At 42.6% G+C, this 22,500-nt stretch overlaps 1 protein-coding gene across 11 annotated transcripts in view; it reads left to right on the top strand.

Moving 5' to 3' along the window:
* The window catches only part of ptprma (protein tyrosine phosphatase receptor type Ma), a 230,629-nt gene that overhangs the window by 112,738 nt on the left and 95,391 nt on the right, over window positions 1-22,500 (top strand). For all 11 annotated transcript variants that reach the window (XM_084398290.1, XM_084398287.1, XM_084398288.1 and 8 more), the window contains exons 8-11: window positions 4,498-4,806; window positions 6,185-6,294; window positions 11,623-11,824; window positions 11,923-12,025. In XM_084398290.1, coding sequence (XP_084254416.1) covers window positions 4,498-4,806; window positions 6,185-6,294; window positions 11,623-11,824; window positions 11,923-12,025 — 724 coding nt within the window. The remainder of the gene's footprint in view (window positions 1-4,497; window positions 4,807-6,184; window positions 6,295-11,622; window positions 11,825-11,922; window positions 12,026-22,500) is intronic.

Below are 22,500 nucleotides of genomic sequence, written 5' to 3'. Positions count from 1 at the left end.
TTCAGGAAGAGCTGAAACATCCAAACCGGCGCTGATCCTTCAGGAAGAGTTGAAACATCCAAACCGGCGCTGATCCTTCAGGAAGAGCTGAAACATCCAAACCGGCGCTGATCCTTCAGGAAGAGCTGAAACATCCAAACCGGCGCTGATCCTTCAGGAAGAGCTGAAACATCCAAACTAACTCACCGTTATATGAAGATTAATGGAAGCAGCGTCTCTCTCAGCGAGTCGAGGACGGAGGAACAGGAGGAACAGGAGGAACTGGAGGAACAGGAGGAACAGGAGGAACTGGAGGAACAGGAGGAACAGGAGGAACTGGAGGAACAGGAGGAACAGGAGGAACACCACCAGAACTTTACTAACGCCACACAATATAATTTCTGAGGGGAGAATGCAGATGTATAAACTTCAAATATGTGGCTTATTTATAAAGTGTGTGTGTGTGTGTGTGTGTGTGTGTGTGTGTCTGTGTGTGTGTGCGTCTGTCTGTGTGTCTGTCTGTGTGTGTGTGTGTGTGTGTGTGTGTCTTATCTCTCTCTCTCAGTCTGCTCGGGGTTATGTTGTTTATAGTGTGAGTGAAACACAAGAACTGTCTGCTTTATCAGCACATAAACACAGTGTGTGTGTGTGTGTGTGTGTGTGTGTGTGTGTGTGTGTGTGTGTGTGTGTGTGTGTGTGTGTGTGTGTGTGTGTGTGTGTGTGTGAGAATAAGAGTGATTTGTCGGCTGGAGTTTTCCTCTCCGCTCGGGTTAATCGATAGATTGTTAATAGTATTTCAGTGAATGTCAGCAGGGATCGATGAGTTAAAGCGGAGTGTGGAGGGCAGAGGCGCTGAGAGACTCAGATAACGTCTTATAGTTTACAGGGAAATATAAACAACAAACGACAAGTTACAATCATTCACAATACTGTTAACATAGCCATAGTACACAACTTTTATTTAGTATGAATCACACTGATGAAGTGTGGTGTTTCCAGTAGTAGGGTTAGTCAGATATGAAGAATGTAGAACGGGCTTTTGTTCCGCAGATTCACGGAGGCGTTCGTCGATTCCTGACGGAAAGGTCGAGCTGCTCGTTCAGGATCTGGTGTTTAAATCAAGCTTTAACTCACGCATATCATTATACACTCACAATAGCAAGATTTTCCCAAAATGCCTCATGGTTTTTATTTTTGCAGAATATCATGAAAATATAAGACCTTTTCCCGTGTTTCAGTGCTATAATCTGTGCTTCTAACAACCCAGAAAACGTGAACAGTGAAACCCAGTAACTGTGTTTTATAAGCCTTTCTCTGCAAGCATGTCAAAAATATTCCCATCAGATGAAGAGGATCTTATTATAATATTACCGGCCCTTAATCTGCACGTTTACACACACCAGCCGACATTTGGTTCCACAAGCGACAGCAGAGACCAGTTCTAACGCAATGATGAAGATCCAGCAAAGCCTGAAACTGTTCTGTGGTTGAGCACAGACGAGCCCTGAACACTATTGACCAGAACATGTCACCGCTGTCTTATAAACACCTCAGGAACTGTGGACACTTGTGGAGAAGTTCAACATGATGATGAGATGATCAATGTAACTCCACAACAACTACACAAATGTCTCCACTAACATTCAGAAGCTCTTCCTGAGTCTCTCCGTAAGGCTGCACTCGCTACTGGTGATTCTGGGATTCTGGATGAGTGAGATTGGCCTGTTCTGTTATTGCTGGAGTTTCTGAAGCTCGTGTAAAGACTCCGCCCTCTTCTGAACGGAGGCGGAGCTAAAGCTCATTTGCATTTAAAGGGACACACACAAAAACTGCGAGTTTTTGCTCACACCCAAAAAGGGGCAAATTTGATAAGCTGTAATAAATGATCTGATATTTTGAGCTGAAATTTTACAGACATATTCTGGAGACGCCATAGATTTATATTACATATGGTGATGTAAGAGGCATAATATGTCACCATAAGTCAATCATAATGGTGTGAATAAGTGAAAATCTCTATTGATGACAGGATTGTGTTGAGATGGAAAGGCCCTGGTGCTCTCTCTCCCTCTCTCTCTCTCTCTCTCCTCTCTCTCTCTCTCTCTCCTCTCTCTCCTCTCTCTCTCTCTCTCTCTCTCTCTCTCTCTCTCTCTCTCTCTCTCTCTCTCTCTCTCTCTCTCTCTCTCTCTCTCTCTCTCTCTCTCTCGGCTCTAATGCTCGGAGTCTCATTATTCCCTTTCAGGATCAGCAGGGTTTCATTCCTCCTCTGTTAAGGCAGCACTTCTCTCTCAATCAGTCCTCGATCCGGCCATTTCATCTCACCATCTCTCTCTCTCTCTCTCTCTCTCTCTCTCTCTCTCTCGCCGCTTTCAGCAACAGCCGAGATGGAAGTGAAAGAGAAAATCATAGGTTTCCTTCTTTGCAGAATATCAAGCTCTCATTTAAAAGTTTTAAATTCGGATATTTTACAATAGCACAGCGCCGAAGTGCTCCGATTGTTCTCGCTCTCGAATCCTTTCATCCACAGTCACACTCCAGAGGGAAAGAGAGAGCGCTGCGGGAAGCGCTGGGTTATTGTGTGCGGCAGAACAGCGACACACTCATAACCTCACGAACGCTTCTGTTTCAGATACACGAATAATCATAAACGAGCATCAAATCATCATATTAGAGTGATTTGTGAAGGGTCATGTGACACTGAAGACGGGAGTAATGATGCTGAACATTCAGCTTGGAATAAATTACACTTTACTATAATTTCACATAGAAAATATTGTAATAATATTTCACAGTATTAGTAGTACAGTAGTAATAAGTGTGTATAGAACAATTTACACTCAAATTAATATTTAATTTCAATTTTTTAAATGTGCATTACAGGGAATTCTGTGTTTATTTGGTATAAATAATAAATGTGATGTATGTCCTCAGCCGAGCGTATCCCACAATGCTCTGCTTCAGACCGCTGTCGGCTCTCGTCTTCAGTCTGGGATGAGGCGGCCGTGAGTCCAAGGATCCGGCGCTCCGGTTATTGTGTGATCAGAACGCTTTTACTCCCATTGTTCGGATGAAATGGCTCACTCTCGCAGAGGATGCCGGAGAAACGAGCAGCGCTCACGTCTCATGCGGTTATGATGAATATGAGCGTATTGTGTACAAAATCTCAATCTGCTTTTAATGAATCCATCACCTAACTGTGAAGAGAGAGCGACGTGATCGGGATATCACATTATGATTAGATCTCAGGCTCGTTAAAGATGAACGTTTCCCTCAGGAAAATGGAGATTTGAAAGGGATAAAACATACATTTGTACATTAGCACAGTGTTCTTCAGCTGGTGGTCTTGTTGAAGGTGAGCTTGAGTAATGGAGAGGCTTCGTTTGAGCCTGCTTTAATGATTAATGTGAGCCGTGAGTCTGTTAAACTCGCTTCTCTAGTGGTTCCTTACACGGCTTCTGATTAAACGCTGTTTCCAAACCCTTGTTTTAATCTTCAGCCACACATGCACAGAATAAAGATAAGCGCTCGCTTCATTTCCCTGTGCTTTACAGCTCATGCTGTGTGTGTGTGTGTGTGTGTGTGTGTGTGGTCGGATCGTCTGGAGTGGGAGAGAAGCAGGTTAAGCTCCTCCGTTCCTCATCAGGAACATCAGATTGCCTTCGGATCGTGAACACGAGAGCTGTAGAGCCAAATCCCACAGAAATGGTGCTCAAATTGAGCCCGGAATGGAAATTGATCCCATTACCAGAGCCGGTGTTCCTGCGGGAGTCGAGGCTTTGAGCCAGTCTGGAGGAAACGCGTCAGATCTGCTCTGATTTACAGACGCTTTAGGAAACAGGTTTTATTCTGTTACCAGCAACATTACTGAGGGAATCTCACAGAAACACCAGTGGATCATGTATGATGGCGGAATCTAAAGGGAAAGAAATAAGGGGTTTTTCCATTATTGAATGCAAAAAAAAATCTAATTCTCATTCATATAAAAACTCATTGTCATGAAAAGACTGTCACTCCTAAAATCACTCCTTTCATCATTTCTTAATATTTATTTTTAACCAAAATGCAGTGATTTCCCCTGTTGCATCTTTCAGATCCCATTTATTTATTAGAAAGCAGTTGTATGTCATTCTGAGTCTGATATCAGTGTTGTTATTCTTGCATTCAGAAGATTTGATGCTTTCGCTGCAGTCCTTTCTGCTGTTCCGTCGCTCAGATGTCATGCGGGACTCCAAGACTCGAGGGCATCCGTATATTTAATAAAAGCAGCACAACTGTTTCCAACACTGATAATAATCATAAATGTCTCTTGATCATCCAATCATCATATTAGAGTGATGTGTGAAGGATCATGTGACACTGAAGACTGGAGTAATGATGCTGAACGTTCAGCTTTGATCACAGGAATAAATTACACTTTACTGTATATTCACATAGAGAACAGATGATTAATCTGATTTTTGCTGTACTTGTATTTCTTGTATTTGGATGCTTTTATTAAACGCAACGCTCCCGTTTCAGATCCCATGCACGGGCCTCGGAGACTCCAGGTCGTGGACATCAAATCCAGGCAGTTCACGATCCGCTGGGAGCCGTTCGGATACAACGTGACGCGCTGCTACAGCTACAACCTGACGGTGCAGTACCGCTACACGGCTAGCGCTAAAGAGGAGACGCGCGAGGAGGTGTGTTACGATACGCTGAGTGTGTCGCCGCAACACACCATCCGAAGCCTCCCGCCGTACACCAACGTTAGCATCCGACTGCTCCTGCGCAACCGCGAGGGCGTGAAGGAGAGCGACGAGCTCGACGTGCTGACCGACGAGGACGGTACAACTCTCTCTCTTACCACATCCAAAGTACATTATTCTGCTTGATTGTGTTCAAAAAACATGTCTAATTCATTGAAATCATGAAACTTACACAATTTAACAACAATTTATTATATATTATATATAGCATTTTAGGGCCCTATGAAATTTTACATTTTTCCCCAAATTCTGTGTGTTCTGTTTAAATCTTTCTAGATTTTTTTTATATTTAACTTACATTTTTATTAATCAAAATCATGTCTTATCAATTGAATTCATTAAACATTAACACCTTAATTATTTATAATTTGTTTTATATTTTTACTGTCATTTTTTATTTTCTAGCTTATTAATGGTTTAATTTTCCCCAAATTCCATGTTTTAAGTTGTCTTCGTTCTATTATATTTGGTAAATGTTTTTTTTGTTTTTTTTTTATAAAAAATCATGTCTAATTAAGTCTAAAAACTTAAGAAGTATAACAACAGTTATTAAAAGTTTAACAAAAAAAATTGTATGACCCTATAAAACATCTTTTTTTGTTTCTTAAATTCCATTTTAGTTTTCCCAATTTCTGTTATGGTTTAATTTTCCTGATATGAATCTGAATAGTGAATGATATGAATAGTTTGCTTAAATTTTAATAATCGAAAATCATGTCAATTCAAATCAGTTGAATTCATAAAAAAATAACTGATTTTTTTACTGTAAAAAGGCCTTATGAAATGTTTTCATTTTTCAGAAATTGTGCCGTCTGGGTTTTTTTCTTCTGGATTTATGATTTACTGTTAAAATTAAAACAAAAAAAGAAGTATATTATTTTGAGAAGCACATTCTACTGTACAATAGTAATATATTTCTGTCATAATTTCTTCAAGCTAAACCAAACTTTTTGGCGGTTGCGGTGAGGATCTGCGAGTGTTGCTTCACATGGAGATGAAGTTATATTACGAGTTCATATGATAAACATCTTTTATAAAACCTTTTTATTTATGATTGGACATGATTCTAGTTGAACTAGTTTGGATAAGTTTAATAAAGCCATTGAAAACTCAAAGTTCACCAGGGACGAGGTCGTTCCTTTTACATCATGAATGGCTCGTTTGAGTCAGGTTTCGGTGTTAAGTGTGTGTTGTTTTACTGCACAATAGCGAGTATTAAACGGCATGTTTCACGAGGAACGTTTCGAAGCGAGTTTGAGTCTGGAGATGTTGGAGGTCGAGGGTTAGAGGAGGCCTTGGTGTTCTGAAGTGCTGAACAGATGAATGATCTTCTCATGCTTTCAGGCGTTTGGAAAACAAGTTCTTTATTGAATACAAGAGAATATTGATTTAAAATAAGTCAGTGTCTCTTCAAATCAATATGTGTCTGTGATCGCTCAGTGTTTTGTTTATTGCAGTTCCCAGCGCCGTCCCGTTGGAGTCCATCCAAGGAAACACGTTTGAGGAGAAGATCGGCCTCCGATGGAGAGAGCCTCTTCAGACCTTCGGGATCATCAAGCAGTACGAGGTGCGTCTCCTTCATCCCTAACCCTAACCCTAACCCTAACCCTAACCCTCACCACGCGCTCTTAATGACTCATAAATCTAGACTAATAACCTTTAGATCTGAGCGAACGAGCATGTTCCCGTCAGGAGAGATTCCAGTAAAACTAAAGAGCCTCAGGAATCTCTTCCACATCTCAGATCTGAACTCATGATGATCAGCGGATCCACAAACGCTTTCATACAGTCCAAACATCATTCAGACACCAGAGATCATCTTTGATATGTGTCACTAGTGTGATCAGGACACTATAGCTCACTTCTGTAAGTGAGGAGAGCAGAATAAAGTAAACTGTGACATATTATACCCAATAACTCTTCATACTGAGACTAAAATGATTGGGACACTTTGAGCTGATCATGTTCTGCTGAAGTGTTTTGTCTTTAATTGCTAATGCTCTTTTTACACACAGACTGAACACAATGAAGCATTGCTTGGTGATTGGTTGAGCTAAACTGGTATTATCTAATTGTGTAGTTAAATTTAACAGCTGACAGATATTCAACATAACTCATGTGTGAGACAGTCTAACAGAAGGACGGACAAAACCAGTCAAATATCAACTGAGTTCTGCTCATATTTTAGTACCACTTTCTAAACTAAAGCGAGTAAAGTGTGCTAATGCATGTTGAAGGAGTCGGAGTGAATGTTCTGTCTCTCTCGGCTCGCTCTCGATGACGACTGCCGTCTGTGGAAGAGCAAACGCTGAGCTCTTGTTTTCCGTTGTTTCAGTGTTTCAGTGAAAGACTCCTGGATTTGTAGGGCACTGGAATAACAAACAGAGCACATACCGGAGCGATGGACTCACGGGAATGTGGGAAAATCACAGGCGAGAGGAAACATGTTTCCATTACGGGAAACAACAGGATTCATGATCCGGCTGCGATTGTGAAGATAGTCAGAGAGTCCAAACCTGGGAAAGGCTCATTAAATGAGACAAATCATGTAGAAATGTTTCATCTTTGATCGGAAAATTGAACAACATTATATCAAACTTTGATAATTTGCTTAATCTTTTAACTGAGAAGATTGAACTATATTTAAAGTCCCCCTGTAGTCCATCATTTTATCTCTTAAAACTATATTATTTAAGCGTTTTTTCCTTCGTCATGCCTTAAAATATCTTGACTGTAACTCGACACCCTCGCTTTATTTTTAATGTGTCGCATTATAGACGGGTTTTTTCCCATAAAGATGAATTTCACACAAATATATATATATGGGTCAAATTTGATTTCAAAATACAAATTATGTTGTGCATTAAAAAAAGAGAAAGATTAGCATTTCGCCCCCAAATTGTCATTCCTGTAATGCTAAAAACTCATTTTCATTAAAATATTTTAAAAAGTCACAATACAAAACATCTTAATGCTCCAAAAAAAAACATTTTTTTAAGTAAAATTTAACTTCCTAATATTTATTGTGAAACTGCGCCAATTCCTCTGTCGGATCCCGGTGTGTGTGTGCGTCGCTGAAGCTCACGGTGTGTGTGTGTGTGTGTGTGTGTGTGTGCGTCGCTGAAGCTCACGGTGTGTGTGTGTGTGTGTGTGTGTGTGTGTGCGTCGCTGAAGCTCACGGTGTGTGTGTGTGTGTGTGTGTGTGTGCGTCGCTGAAGCTCACGGTGTGTGTGTGTGCGTCGCTGAAGCTCACAGTGTGTGTGTGTGTGTGTGTGTGTGTGTGTGTGTGTGTGTGCGTCGCTGAAGCTCACGGTGTGTGTGTGTGTGTGTGTGTGTGTGTGCGTCGCTGAAGCTCACGGTGTGTGTGTGTGCGTCGCTGAAGCTCACGGTGTGTGTGTGTGTGTGTGCGTCGCTGAAGCTCACGGTGTGTGTGTGTGTGTGTGCGTCGCTGAAGCTCACGGTGTGTGTGTGTGTGTGTGCGTCGCTGAAGCTCACGGTGTGTGTGTGTGTGTGCGCGTCGCTGAAGCTCACGGTGTGTGTGTGTGTGTGTGCGTCGCTGAAGCTCACGGTGTGTGTGTGTGCGTCGCTGAAGCTCACGGTGTGTGTGTGTGCGTCGCTGAAGCTCACGGTGTGTGTGTGTGTGTGTGCGTCGCTGAAGCTCACGGTGTGTGTGTGTGCGCGTCGCTGAAGCTCACGGTGTGTGTGTGTGTGTGTGCGTCGCTGAAGCTCACGGTGTGTGTGTGTGTGTGTGCGTCGCTGAAGCTCACGGTGTGTGTGTGTGTGCGTCGCTGAAGCTCACGGTGTGTGTGTGTGTGTGCGTCGCTGAAGCTCACGGTGTGTGTGTGTGTGTGTGTGTGTGCGTCGCTGAAGCTCACGGTGTGTGTGTGTGTGTGTGTGTGTGCGTCGCTGAAGCTCACGGTGTGTGTTGTGAGCGCCGGGACATTGTGTGTCGGTTCTGTGATTATTTCAGAAGTGTGACTCATTCTGTGCCGAGAAACTGAACAATGCGCCGCTCAAAAGACTCATTGTTGCAGAACTTCATTTGTGGAAATTCGAGCAATTAAGCTGTCACGTTCCTGTAATGAAATTACACTCTGTCATCGCTGGGCTTTAAGGAAGTGTCAGGCTCTGATCCGAAGGGAACGGGACCGAACCGGAGCGTTCTGCCTCATTAGAGTCTTCAGGACACGTGTGTGTGTGTGTGTGTGTGTGTGTGTGTGTGTGTGTGTGTGTGTGTGTGTGTGTGTGTGATGGAGGTGTGTGTTCTGTCACACTCGTGAGCTTCTGCTGCTTGTCATTCGGCACAGTGTCGCCCCAGAGCATTCTGGGTAAAGTGCTTTGCTCAGAAACACAGTAATGATGAGCAGGACTGGGATCACAGTAGATGTGCTGTTCTGGGGTCAGACCTTTATCATCCATGTGTAAAGTGCTCCTGTTGTGTATTTTCTGGACATTATCTTTCATGTGTAATAAAGCGGTTTCTGAATGTAAAAGTTTGCAAAGTTTTAAGTGCAGATAAAAGAAAGAAGTGATTCTGAACTGAAACGAGCCGTCAGTAATTCAGTCTCACTTCCTGTTACAATGTAACAGTGTAACTAATTAGCATAATGCCCGCCTCTGGTGTTGATTGGCTGAGCAGCGTCTCTTAGCCCCGCCCTCAAACACTGTAGTGTATCTGAGACTGGAAGAGTTTGGTTCGTGTTGTTCGTGTGGAGAAGACGCTGTTTTCTGAGATCGATACGGTGAAACCCACGCCATCGTCACTGTTCGTATCACTGTGATCAAGAGCTGAGATTCAGATATGATAATGAGCGTTTGCTTTCTGACCAATCAGAGCAGAGCAGCTCTCAGAGAGGCGGAGCTTAGAAGCGTTTCAGACACTGAGAGGAAAGAGCTGACGCTGAAGATTAAAGTGTTTTTTTGTGAATCTGTTGTAGGAGACTCAGAAACAGCATTAGGAGCCTTTAAAACAGCATGATAGCGCACTTTAAGGTTTCTATTATATTAATGTCATTTAAAAAAAAAAATCAAATTATTATTATTTTTTATTTATTTATTTATTTGAACCCATTTTTTATTTATTTATTTTTTATGCTGATTTTCTCTAAACTCTTCCATGGACCGCCAGCACTGACCGTTTGAAACCCCTGTCTCAACCAATAGTGTGCGTTTGGGGCGGGGCTATCTGTTTGGCCAGCCAATGGTAGACGAGTGTTTGAAAGTACCGTTCAGAAACAGCAACGCTTCACATGTAAACATGGTGAATTCTGGACTTGTACAGGTGCAGCTCTTGCACTAGCTGATGCATTATGGTTGTTGAGGAGGAATAAGTTGTATTGTGTTTCTGCTCGTCCAGAATAAAGACGCATGCATAATTCATGTGTTGTTGATCAGGAATATTCCCTGTGATGTTGATATGCTGAGGCGGTTTGGCTGTGAGATCCGTCAAGGTTTCTCCATCTACCTGTCTCAGAGCCACTGGGTGTTCCACAGCTGATGAGTGCGATCCCGATCCCTCTGTGGCCTTGAACGGGAATCAGGATGGAGTGGCATTAGCCGGGCCGCTCATTAGCAACTGAATGATTTATTCAAATGAAGCCCCTCAGCCACTTTTCATTAAGTTATATTAGAAGCGCGGGGCGTCTCGTCTCCAGAAGAGAATGAAAGAGAACAAAAGTGCAGCTCCCCGTCTGCTCTCCTCCATCATAATGAAAGATTATATTCAGAAGCGCTTCCTGCATCATCCAGGAGAATTATGACCACGGCTCTGACTCTTGTGTTGTTGAGGAGAGCTTTAGACAAGCCTTCGCCAAACCAGCGACTCACACTTCAGTATTCACTAGAAATACCCCTGAGATTTAAGGTGATATTTCAATTATCAAACACATTTATATGTTCATGGTTCTCTGATGATGGGTAATGGTCACTTGACATGCAAGTAAACATGTGGGATATTAGAATTTTTTTTTTTAAGTTAGTGTTTTTTATTCTGAATTTGTAGCTGGACTTTAAAGTCGACTCAGTCCCACTCACACTGCATTCACTAGGAGCCAAATGGAATAATAATAATAATTATTATTATTTATGTATTTATTTTATTTATTGTTTATATTATTATTATTATTATTAATTTATGTATAAATATATTTAAAATGTGTCTTATTATTACTACTAATAATAATAATGATTGTAAAAAAAATGAATGCATTAAATATTAGTATTATTATTATTAATAATAATAATAATAAAATTATACATATAATAATAATATTTCTTAATTTTTATTTACTATTATTTCCTGTATTAATTTATTATATTTATTTATAAATTTTTTATTATTATTATTCAAATAAATGAGCAAATGAATTATTATTATTATCATTAATACAAAGATTTTTAATATAATTATATCTCTATTTATTCATTTATTTATTTTTATAATATTTATTATTATTGTCATTATTATTGTTTTAACTCTAATTATAAAAATTAAGACACAAATATATTATTGTTGTAGTGTAAAATAAAATAAAATGATATTAATAATTTAGTTTCACACTACAAGTTACAAAACTAAAATGTATGTCTTAAACAATTGACTTTTAAACCCTCAAATTTTAATATTTTGAATCCTCAAGCTTTTGTTGTGCTGTAAAACTGGTGAAATTCTATAATACTGTCCACAAAAATGTTGAAAATACTGAAATGTTCACATTACCGATGAATCGTTCACAGTAAGACATGAAGAAAGAAAGAAAATGGAGTCAGTTTTGATTAGATGTTAAATATTCGTAATGATAATACCCAGCGGGACCGTGGGCCAATGGGACGTCACCGTGGGCGGAGCTTCTGTCGTGTAACCGGATCCTCTAACATGTTGTGTTTGTGTGGTCAGATCTTCTACAAGGCCGTCAGCTCCTTCGACCCCGAGTTCATCTTGACCAATCAGAGCGGGAAGGTCCTGAAGTCCAGCAACGAGACGTCGCACGTGTTCCTGGGTCTGTATCCCGGATCCACGTACTCCTTCACCATCAGAGCCAGCACCGTGAAGGGCTACGGGCCGCCCGTCATCACGCAGTTCACCACCAAGATCTCACGTACGAGCCGTTTGGGTTATTTCTGAGTGTGTGTGTGTGTGTGTGTGTGTGTGTGTGTGTGTGTGTGTGCTCATATGTCATCTGTCACTCATAAACAGCTCCGCGTATGCCGGGATATGACCAGGAGACTCCGCTGAACCAGAGCGACAGCACAGTGACGGTTCTGCTGAAGCCGGCCCGGAGTCGTGGAGCGCCCGTCAGGTCAGTGTTATCAGCCTTTTACTGAATATACTTATTGCCATTTGCCTGAACATTAAAACAATTAAATAAAACAAACAAATGAATTATAAAAACATTACAGGAAATCTAGAACTAGACTAAAACATACAATAAAAACATACAGAAATATACATTTTGATATAGTTCACAGCCTTTCATTGTGTAATTTAACTTTGCTACTTTATAAAAGTTATTTAGCTGGAGTAGAAGAATTGTGTTATACTGTACATGTCCAACACAGAAGGTGCGTTATTATTTACTCACTTTATGATCATCATCTCATGATATTATAATGAGAAGCGTTTGGAAACTTGATGTTTTAAAAATTATTCTAAATACACTTCCTGTCAAAAGTTTGGGATCGGTATGATTTTTAATGTTTTATAAGAAGTCTCTTCTGCTCACCAAAGCTGTGGTTATGTGATTAAAAATACCCCAAAAACAGTAATTTAGTCAAATATTATTCCAGTGTAAATCAGCTGTTCTCTATGTGAATATACAGTAAAGTGTAATTTATTCCTGTGATCAAAGCTGATGTTCAGCATCATTACTCCAGTCTTCAGTGTCACATGATCCTTCACACATCACTCTGATATGATGATTTGATGATCAAGAAACGATTATCAATTTTGAAAACCGTTATTTAAATTTTTTTTCAGGCTTCTTTGATGAATAGAAAGGTAAAAAGAACCGCATTTATCTGAGATCGCAGCTGTTGTCGGTGTGTGCCGTTCTGCTCTCACTGTAAACTAAATCTGCTCAATTTAACGTAAAATATACGGGAGCAACATTTGAGGTTTTACAGATTTAACTTAAATTTACAGTAAAAAAAACGTATTTTATTATCTGATATAATGTTAATTTACCGGCATATTGAAGTACTAATATCTTGTAATACACAACATTAATGTAACATAAACCCCTAATGTTCATAACCCATTAGAAAAAACTATGAAGAAACGGTTATTTCAGATCAGATGGGACGTGTCACGCCGGGAATTGTGGGAATGTCAATTCACGTTTTTTTACTGTAAATTATAGAATGATTTGTTATTTTTCACATTCCAAAACTGTTTCAGGATTCTTTGATGAATGGAAATGTACACAACTGTGTTCAACACTGATAATAATCATAAATGTCTCCTGATCATCAAATCATCATATTAGAGTGATTTATGAAGGATCATGTGACACTGAAGACTGGAGTAATGATGCTGAACATTCAGCTTTGATCACAGGAATAAATTACACTTTACTGTATATTCACATAGAAAATTTAAATTGTCATAATATTTAACAATGTTACTTTTTTTATTTATTTTTTTAATCAAAAGAGACTTCTTTTAAAAACATGCCAGTCTTCCCGATCCGAGGCTTCTGCTAGTGTAAGCGTGGGATCTCAGGACGGTACGGGAACGAGCAGTGTTTAGCAGGAGATGGTCTCACTGTCAGGCTCGAGCGGCGAGCGAGGCTCAGCTATAGCTGCACTTGTGATGATAATGATTCATAATTCAGCAGATCGCTCTGGTCACGGGTCGGCGTGTGTGTGGAGATAAAAGCGTCGGCAGAATGAATAAATGTAAATGTGAGTGTTGTTGGAAACACTCAGCGCTTCATATAGACGATGTGGAATCGGACCTGCACTTTCTCCGAGCCGGCGTCTAATGCTCAGAACGCTTGAGTTCTGCTGTAACTCTGTTCCTGAGGGCTTTAAAAGCCTCCATTAGAGTCCGAGAACACGGGGAGTTAGACGAGACGAGACGCACATGTAGACTCTAAACTCACTTTAGAAAGCCTCAGTTCAGTAGAGAGAGGAACTCCTGTAATCATCATCATCTTCATCTCTTCAGTGTGTGATCATGAAGAAGCTCCAGCTCTTCTCTATATCAGAGTCAGTGTTCCTGAACTCCTGGAGAAGCTCCAGCTCTTCTCTATATCAGAGTCAGTGTTCCTGAACTCCTGAAACGCCTCTATTGTAGTCTCGAGTTTCTTCCGGGAACACGTCACAATATTCCTCATTATAATAATTAATGCGCAGAATAAAGGGGCGGGGCCTGCTTGAGTGAGTCAGTAGTGTGTTAAACTGGCGGTTATGGAAAGGGGCGGGACATTTCCCCAAACACACTCAACCAATCACAACACACTGCTCCAGCCGACCAATCAGAGCACAGTGTGCTTTTCAGGAGGAGGGGCTTCAGAGTGAAGCGTGGTGTTTGTTTACAGCAAGCAACAGTAGATGTAGTGTGTGTGTGTTGCATTAAGCTCCTCACACACTGAGTCTGTTTACACACTGCCTCCGAAAATTCGGATCGGGTTCGATTTTCTGTGTTTCTGGCATCCGTAACGAGCAGCTCGACGGTTCAGAGCCACGAATGACGAATACGAGAAAACACACACGGAGTCATTCGTAGAGTCAGTGTGGAAGAACCTTTACTCTAAACTTCAGGAGTGTTCGACGCGGGTCTGTCAGTCCGGTGTAAACTGGTTTAAACTGGTTTAATCAGTCACATGATCACTGGAGACCGTCTGATTACAGTCATTATTGAGTCTCAGAGCTTCAGCAGAAGCACGGATGGACTGATGAAAGAATGATGGGAAGCTCCTGCACTTCAGCATCAGTACATCAATAAACCACTCGCTGTTTTAGCACTCTCGGCTTTATAATAAAACATTCAGAGCCTATTGTTGTCTGAGGGCGTTTTAATGGAGGTAGACAGACAGGTGACAGAAGAGTGTGTGTGTGTGTGTGTGTGTGTGAGACTCAGAGCCACGTCCACAGGTGATGACAGGTGATAAAACCATTAAACCCATCGCGCATCATCTCCTGTCAGCGGATCACGCTAATCATCACCGGCGGCTCTTAATGAAACACACGTGTGGTTAATGACCAGAAGAGTGTGTTGTGTTTCCCGCCGGCGAGTGTGTGTGTGTGTTCTCACACATTAGAGGATCCGGCGAGTGTTCTTCAGGCGAGATCAGACCAGTTCAAGAGCAGAGACATCACGCTTTCTGAAAACTATACTCAATAACTCAGAACATTGACAAAAACACTAAAACAATTCTACAACTTTAAATAAAATTGAAATAAAAATGTAAAATACTAAATATGTGAAAACTGGAAAAAAGAGGGATGCAGTGACCACAACTGGGTTATTATCGTACACTAAACCCATCAAAACTAAACTAAACTGCTCATTTTCATTTAGTTTAAAACAAAAACTATATTGCCAGAAAAATACATTAAAATGTGAAAAAGGGTTAGAATTAAATATTATAAAACTTAAACTCTTATTTTAATTTAGTTTAACTTGATGTACTAAAACTAAACGAAAAAAAGAATAAACTACATCGATTTATTAACAAAATTACAAACATGCAACAATAATTCTAAATCTTTAAAATTATAAAACAATGAATTTAAAATAACAGGGCTAAAACCCATACTGCAATATGACTGTATTTGCTAGAAATTCAACAAATAAATAGTTGAATTAATAATGATTAGCCCTAATTAGCAAATATCATAGACTTCCCTGCAGAAACACGTTATAATTTGTGTTTTATTTTTGTCTTGTTTTCAGTACAAATTTCTAAACGTTCTTAAATCAAGACTCTTTTACTGAGTAAAATGAAGATCTGCGGATCTGTGCGTCTGCCGCCGGGATCGGGATCGGGATGGTGTGATCCGCGGATTGAGAGGCCGGATGGAAATAGAAGCGTGTGTTGTACATGCTCTTAAGCGTGGAGATATGAATGGTGATATGAATGGTGATATGAATATGAATGCGAGGCTGATCCGAGATTAAACCGCAGATGTTGGTTCTGATCGTGAATGATGGGATTGAAACGCACGCGTGTGTGTTTGTGTGTGTTTGTGTGTGTTTGTGTGTGTTTTGCTTCACGGCACAATAGAGTCGCTGGTGACGGATCAGTGTTTGTCAGATTCGGTGTGTTTCCGTCTCCCACGCCGGGCCTGCCGTCGCCCACACACACACACACACACACACACACCGGTGTCATGTAAAGCGCTGCTCTGCTTTTGTGTTTTCTGCTCCGCTGCGTCGAAGCCAAGTGTAATGGAAAAGCATCCGCTCTCCTCTATTTGTGGAGACAATCGCTCCTGTTCTCTCTCTTCCCTCGGGGTGTCATGATCTGCCTCTTCTCGTCCTCCGTTTTTCTGCTTCTGTTGTTTCAGACGCTCACGAGAGTCTCTCGCTGCGTCTCAATCCGCCTTCTTATACTATACATCTTATACTATACTATACATCTTATACTACGCCCTAGAAGTATGTACTCTTTTTGGGAAGAAAAGTGCATACTTCTGAGTGTGTGTCAGAAGAGTAGACGAGCTTTGGGAAACACTATCACATCATACAGTTATGTCTTTAACGGTTGCTCTCCGTCACAGTAATCTGACCTGTCAATCATCTCGTCACAGTAAACTGACCTGTCAATCATCTCGTCAAAGTTAAAATCCTCCACATGTTATTTCCTCAGTGTCGGAGAGAGACGTTGATCTGCAGTCGCGGGTCTTTCATGCGCTGACTCTCCTCATATTAATGCATTGTTAATGATGCTTTTAAATGTTAATGGTCAAACGGATCTTTATAAAAGTCCACATTGTTATTGCAGATGGAATATAACACGGAGAACATTAAATAAATATTTTTCTATCAGGATGAACTTTGATTAGTCACTCAAACCTTTATCTAAACCTCTATCCGCCATGTTTGTAGTTTTTTAACACTTTTTACTCGTGTTTGTAGTTCCTCCTCCAAGTGGATTGTGGGTAATATCAGCTGTTATAGTGAGCACGGATCCACACTTCGAAAATCCACCGGGAATAGACTTACGACACACTCTCTTCAACACACTATACTTTGGGACACACTAATTCTAATCTCACACACTGTTTAGGACGGATAGTGTGAACACTGAGACGCAGGGTGAGTCGTGTTTCTCAGCACTGATGATGATGAAGATGATGATGATGATTCGTGTGTGTGACTCAGAAAGCAGCTTTCATTATGGGATGTATGGGATGCTGAAGAAGTCTTTATCCCTGTTTGATTTCCCCCGCTCCTCGTAAAGATCGTCTCGTGCTGCTTTACTGCCCGATTGGCTTTTTATGATCGTTTCTGTCAGTTTATGATGTTTTATTCCAAGTTCATTTTTATGAACTTCTGCAGAAATAACAAGTGTTTTGTCTTTATTGGTGGAATATTTATGTAACGCTCAGATCATATTTCACTCCAAAACAGAAAGAAAATGAGGCCTGGTTTTAGAACCAGTAGGTCTAATATTTAAAAAGTATATATGTATATATATATAAATTATTATAAAATTTCTCATGACTGTATATAATGCAATTTTATATTCTATTTTATTTCAAGTCTTATTTAAAGTGAAAATTTGTATGACTTTCTGCTTACAGCATTTGTCCAGTGAGTTCTTCATTTGATATAATAATATATATTTTTCTAAATCACATTTTACCTTTAAATTCTCATTACTGTCATGCACAAAAAATAATATTTTTAAAATAATCAGAGCCTTTTAATTTATAATGTGTGACTTTGTGCTCACGCCATTTTCTAGTGTGTACTTAATTATTTTATAAAAATAATGATTTATTTAAAAAAATAACACTATCTAAAATACTATTTATTTATTTATTATTTAAATTGGAAATGTCCCATTATGCACACACCAGTTTTCCTCAGAGCACTTTCCCCCATAGTTCTGTGTAACGACCACATTACAGTAATGAGAATCCCCCTTTTCCTGTGTGTCCTGGTCATGTTTGTGTGGTTCTGTTGGTTTATTAGTTTTCCTGGGATCTGTTGATCCTGCGAGTCCGTCCAGAGGGCAGTTTCAGTGTCAGACTCTTTAAATCCAAATATACGGTCTTTGTGTCCCACTATAATCAAAGCCTCGGGCCTCCAGAATCCCTGTTCTTATCCCGAACGCTCGCTGATCCTCAGGCCTCAGTCCGTGGACAGGTTTATGAGCGAGGGAATAAATCCAGATCTTTTAAAGCACAAGAGACTGATCAATACGCCCAGGTTCACATATATCACAGGTAAAGCAGGACTGAAGCCTGGTTCCCCGAGCCGGACCACTGAAGATCAATCCCAGTCTCAGGATCGGCTTCCCAGTGGCCTGGGATTGGTCAACAGTCACGTGACCTGAAGGATCACTGGTTTAGGGTCTAATTGGCGTTCGGTTGCGTTTCAGTGCTGGATTTGCTCACTCAGAAGGTGTGTGTTGTGCTCACTCAGAAGGTGTGTGTTGTGCTCACTCAGAAGGTGTGTGTTGTTCTCACTCAGAAGGTGTGTGTTGTGTTGTGCTCACTCAGAAGGTGTGTGTTGTGCTCACTCAGAAGGTGTGTGTTGTTCTCCCTCAGAAGGTGTGTGTTGTTCTCCCTCAGAAGGTGTGTGTTGTTCTCCCTCAGAAGGTGTGTGTTGTTAGAAGGTGTGTGTTGTGCTCACTCAGAAGGTGTGTGTTGTGCTCACTCAGAAGGTGTGTGTTGTTCTCCCTCAGAAGGTGTGTGTTGTGCTCACTCAGAAGGTGTGTGTTGTTCTCCCTCAGAAGGTGTGTGTTGTGCTCACTCAGAAGGTGTGTGTTGTGCTCACTCAGAAGGTGTGTGTTGTGCTCACTCAGAAGGTGTGTGTTGTTCTCCCTCAGAAGGTGTGTGTTGTGCTCACTCAGAAGGTGTGTGTTGTGCTCACTCAGAAGGTGTGTGTTGTTCTCACTCAGAAGGTGTGTGTTGTGCTCACTCAGAAGGTGTGTGTTGTGCTCACTCAGAAGGTGTGTGTTGTGCTCACTCAGAAGGTGTGTGTTGTTCTCCCTCAGAAGGTGTGTGTTGTTCTCCCTCAGAAGGTGTGTGTTGTTCTCCCTCAGAAGGTGTGTGTTGTTAGAAGGTGTGTGTTGTGCTCACTCAGAAGGTGTGTGTTGTGCTCACTCAGAAGGTGTGTGTTGTGCTCACTCAGAAGGTGTGTGTTGTTCTCCCTCAGAAGGTGTGTGTTGTGCTCACTCAGAAGGTGTGTGTTGTGCTCACTCAGAAGGTGTGTGTTGTTCTCCCTCAGAAGGTGTGTGTTGTTCTCCCTCAGAAGGTGTGTGTTGTGCTCACTCAGAAGGTGTGTGTTGTTCTCACTCAGAAGGTGTGTGTTGTTCTCCCTCAGAAGGTGTGTGTTGTGCTCCCTCAGAAGGTGTGTGTTGTGCTCACTCAGAAGGTGTGTGTTGTTCTCCCTCAAAAGGTGTGTGTTGTGCTCACTCAGAAGGTGTGTGTTGTGCTCACTCAGAAGGTGTGTGTTGTGCTCACTCAGAAGGTGTGTGTTGTGCTCACTCAGAAGGTGTGTGTTGAGCTCCCTCAGAAGGTGTGTGTTGAGCTCCCTCAGAAGGTGTGTGTTGTTGTTTATTGGACTTGTGTGCCGTTTTCCTCACCAAACATCCCTGACGCTCCTCATAATGACTCCGGGTTCATATCCGTCAGTCGGATTCCTGTTGCCATGGATTCGGTTTCCTTCACATTAATTAAAGGAAGAGTTTCCAAGGTCGCTGATCCTCGGAGTCCGAATGCGGCGAGTGAAGGATATGAGGAAGATTATAGCAGGATTTACAGGGAATGAAAGAAAGGGAAGAAAACCAACTCTGTTTCTGAAAACAAAATGACTTACAGTCACAACACTTTAGTATTGGATGATCAAAGCTGAAAAGACAGATAGATAGACGGATGGATGGATGGATGGATAGATGGGTGGATGGATGGATGGGTGGGTGGATGGATGGATAGACGGATGGATGGGTGGATGGATGGATGGATGGGTGGGTGGATGGGTGGATGGATGGATGGATGGATAGATGGGTGGATGGATGGATGGATGGATAGACGGATGGGTGGATGGATGGATGGGTGGATGGGTGGATGGATGGATGGATGGATAGATGGGTGGATGGATGGGTGGGTGGATGGGTGGATGGATGGATGGATGGATGGATGGATGGATAGACGGATGGGTGGGTGGATGGATGGGTGGGTGGGTGGGTGGATGGATGGATGGATAGACGGGTGGGTGGATGGGTGGGTGGGTATATGGGTGGGTGGGTGGATGGATGGGTGGGTGGATGGGTGGATGGATGGGTGGGTGGATGGGTGGATGGATGGATGGATAGACGGATGGGTGGATGGGTGGATGGATGGATGGATGGGTGGATGGATGGATGGATGGATAGACGGATGGGTGGGTGGATGGGTGGGTGGGTATATGGGTGGGTGGGTGGGTGGGTGGATGGATGGGTGGGTGGATGGATGGGTGGGTGGATGGGTGGATGGATGGATGGATAGACGGATGGGTGGGTGGGTGGATGGATGGATGGGTGGATGGGTGGGTGGATGGATGGGTGGGTGGATGGGTGGATGGATGGATGGGTGGGTGGATGGGTGGATGGATAGACGGATGGGTGGGTGGATGGATGGATGGGTGGATGGATGGATGGGTGGGTAGATGGGTGGATGGATGGATGGATAGACGGATGGGTGGATGGATGGGTGGGTGGGTGGGTGGATGGATGGATGGATGGATGGATGGATAGACGGATGGGTGGATGGGTGGGTGGATGGATGGATGGGTGGATGGATGGATAGACGGATGGGTGGATGGGTGGGTGGATGGGTGGACGGATGGATGGATGGGTGGATGGATGGATGGGTGGGTGGATAGACGGATGGGTGGATAGACGGGTGGGTGGATGGATGGATGGATGGGTGGATGGATGGATGGATAGACGGATGGGTGGATGGATGGATGGATGGATGGGTGGATAGACGGGTGGGTGGATGGATGGATGGATGGGTGGATAGACGGGTGGGTGGATGGATAGACGGATGGGTGGATAGACGGGTGGGTGGATGGATGGATGGATGGGTGGATGGATGGATGGATAGACGGATGGGTGGATGGATGGATGGGTGGACGGATGGATGGGTGGATGGGTGGACGGATGGATGGGTGGATGGGTGGGTGGATGGGTGGATGGATGGATGGATGGATGGGTGGATGGATGGGTGGATGGGTGGATGGATGGGTGGATGGATGGATGGGTGGATGGATGGATGGATGGATGGATGGGTGGATGGGTGGGTGGGTGGATGGGTGGATGGATGGATGGGTGGATGGATAGACGGATGGATGGGTGGGTGGATGGATGGATGGGTGGATGGATGGGTGGACGGACGGACGGATGGACGGATGGATGGATGGATGGATGGGTGGACGGATGGGTGGACGGACGGACGGATGGATGGATGGATGGACGGATGGGTGGATGGATGGATGGGTGGATGGATAGACGGATGGATGGATGGGTGGATGGATAGACGGACGGACGGATGGATGGATGGGTGCATGGATGGATGGATGGATAGACGGATGGGTGGACGGATGGATGGGTGGATGGATGGATGGACGGATGGGTGGATGGATGGATGGGTGGATGGATAGACGGATGGATGGATGGGTGGATGGATGGATGGATGGATGGGTGGATGGATGGACGGCTGGATGGGTGGACGGACGGACGGATGGATGGATGGATGGATGGATGGATAGACGGATGGGTGGATGGATGGATGGATGGATAGACGGATGGATGGGTGGATGGATGGGTGGATGGATGGATGGGTGGGTGGATGGATGGATGGATGGGTGGGTGGATGGATGGGTGGGTGGATGGATGGATGGGTGGATGGATGGGTGGACGGATGGATTGATGGGTGGATGGGTGGATGGATGGATGGATAGACGGATGGATGGATGGATGGATAGACGGATGGATGGATGGATGGGTGGATGGGTGGGTGGGTGGGTGGGTGGATGGGTGGGTGGATGGATGGATGGGTGGGTGGATGGATGGGTGGATGGATGGATGGGTGGATGGATGGATGGATGGGTGGGTGGATGGATAGACAGATGGATGGATGGGTGGATGGATGGATGGATAGACGGATGGATGGATGGATAGACGGATGGATGGATGGATGGATAGACGGATGGATGGATGGATGGATGGATGGATGGATGGATGGATGGATGGCTGACATGGAAGAAATATTACATTTTAAACTATATTTATGTATAGATAAATGCAAATTAGACACATTCTCACTGGTGGCATCAGACCCCAATATAAACTTAAATAGTTGCAAATGTAAATAATTCATATGATATTCATAATCTTTATGACATAATATTGGTTAATGACTTCTTCTTAACCTGATAAATATCACCATACTTCACCAGTTGATTGATGACATTAATAATTGCAAACATTTTTTGCATTACAAGTTTTCTGAAATGTTATGTTTAAATATGCAAATGAGACGTTATCTAATTAATTTGCTAATTATCTAATTATTCACTAATTTGCATACATTTCTAGAACAAAAATCTGAACAT

This window comes from Rutilus rutilus (assembly GCF_951802725.1).
Source record: "Rutilus rutilus genome assembly, chromosome: 24".
Taxonomy (NCBI): Eukaryota; Metazoa; Chordata; class Actinopteri; order Cypriniformes; family Leuciscidae; genus Rutilus; species Rutilus rutilus.
The sequence above is the reverse complement of the archived record's forward strand: the minus strand, read 5'-3'. Positions and strand labels throughout refer to the sequence as shown.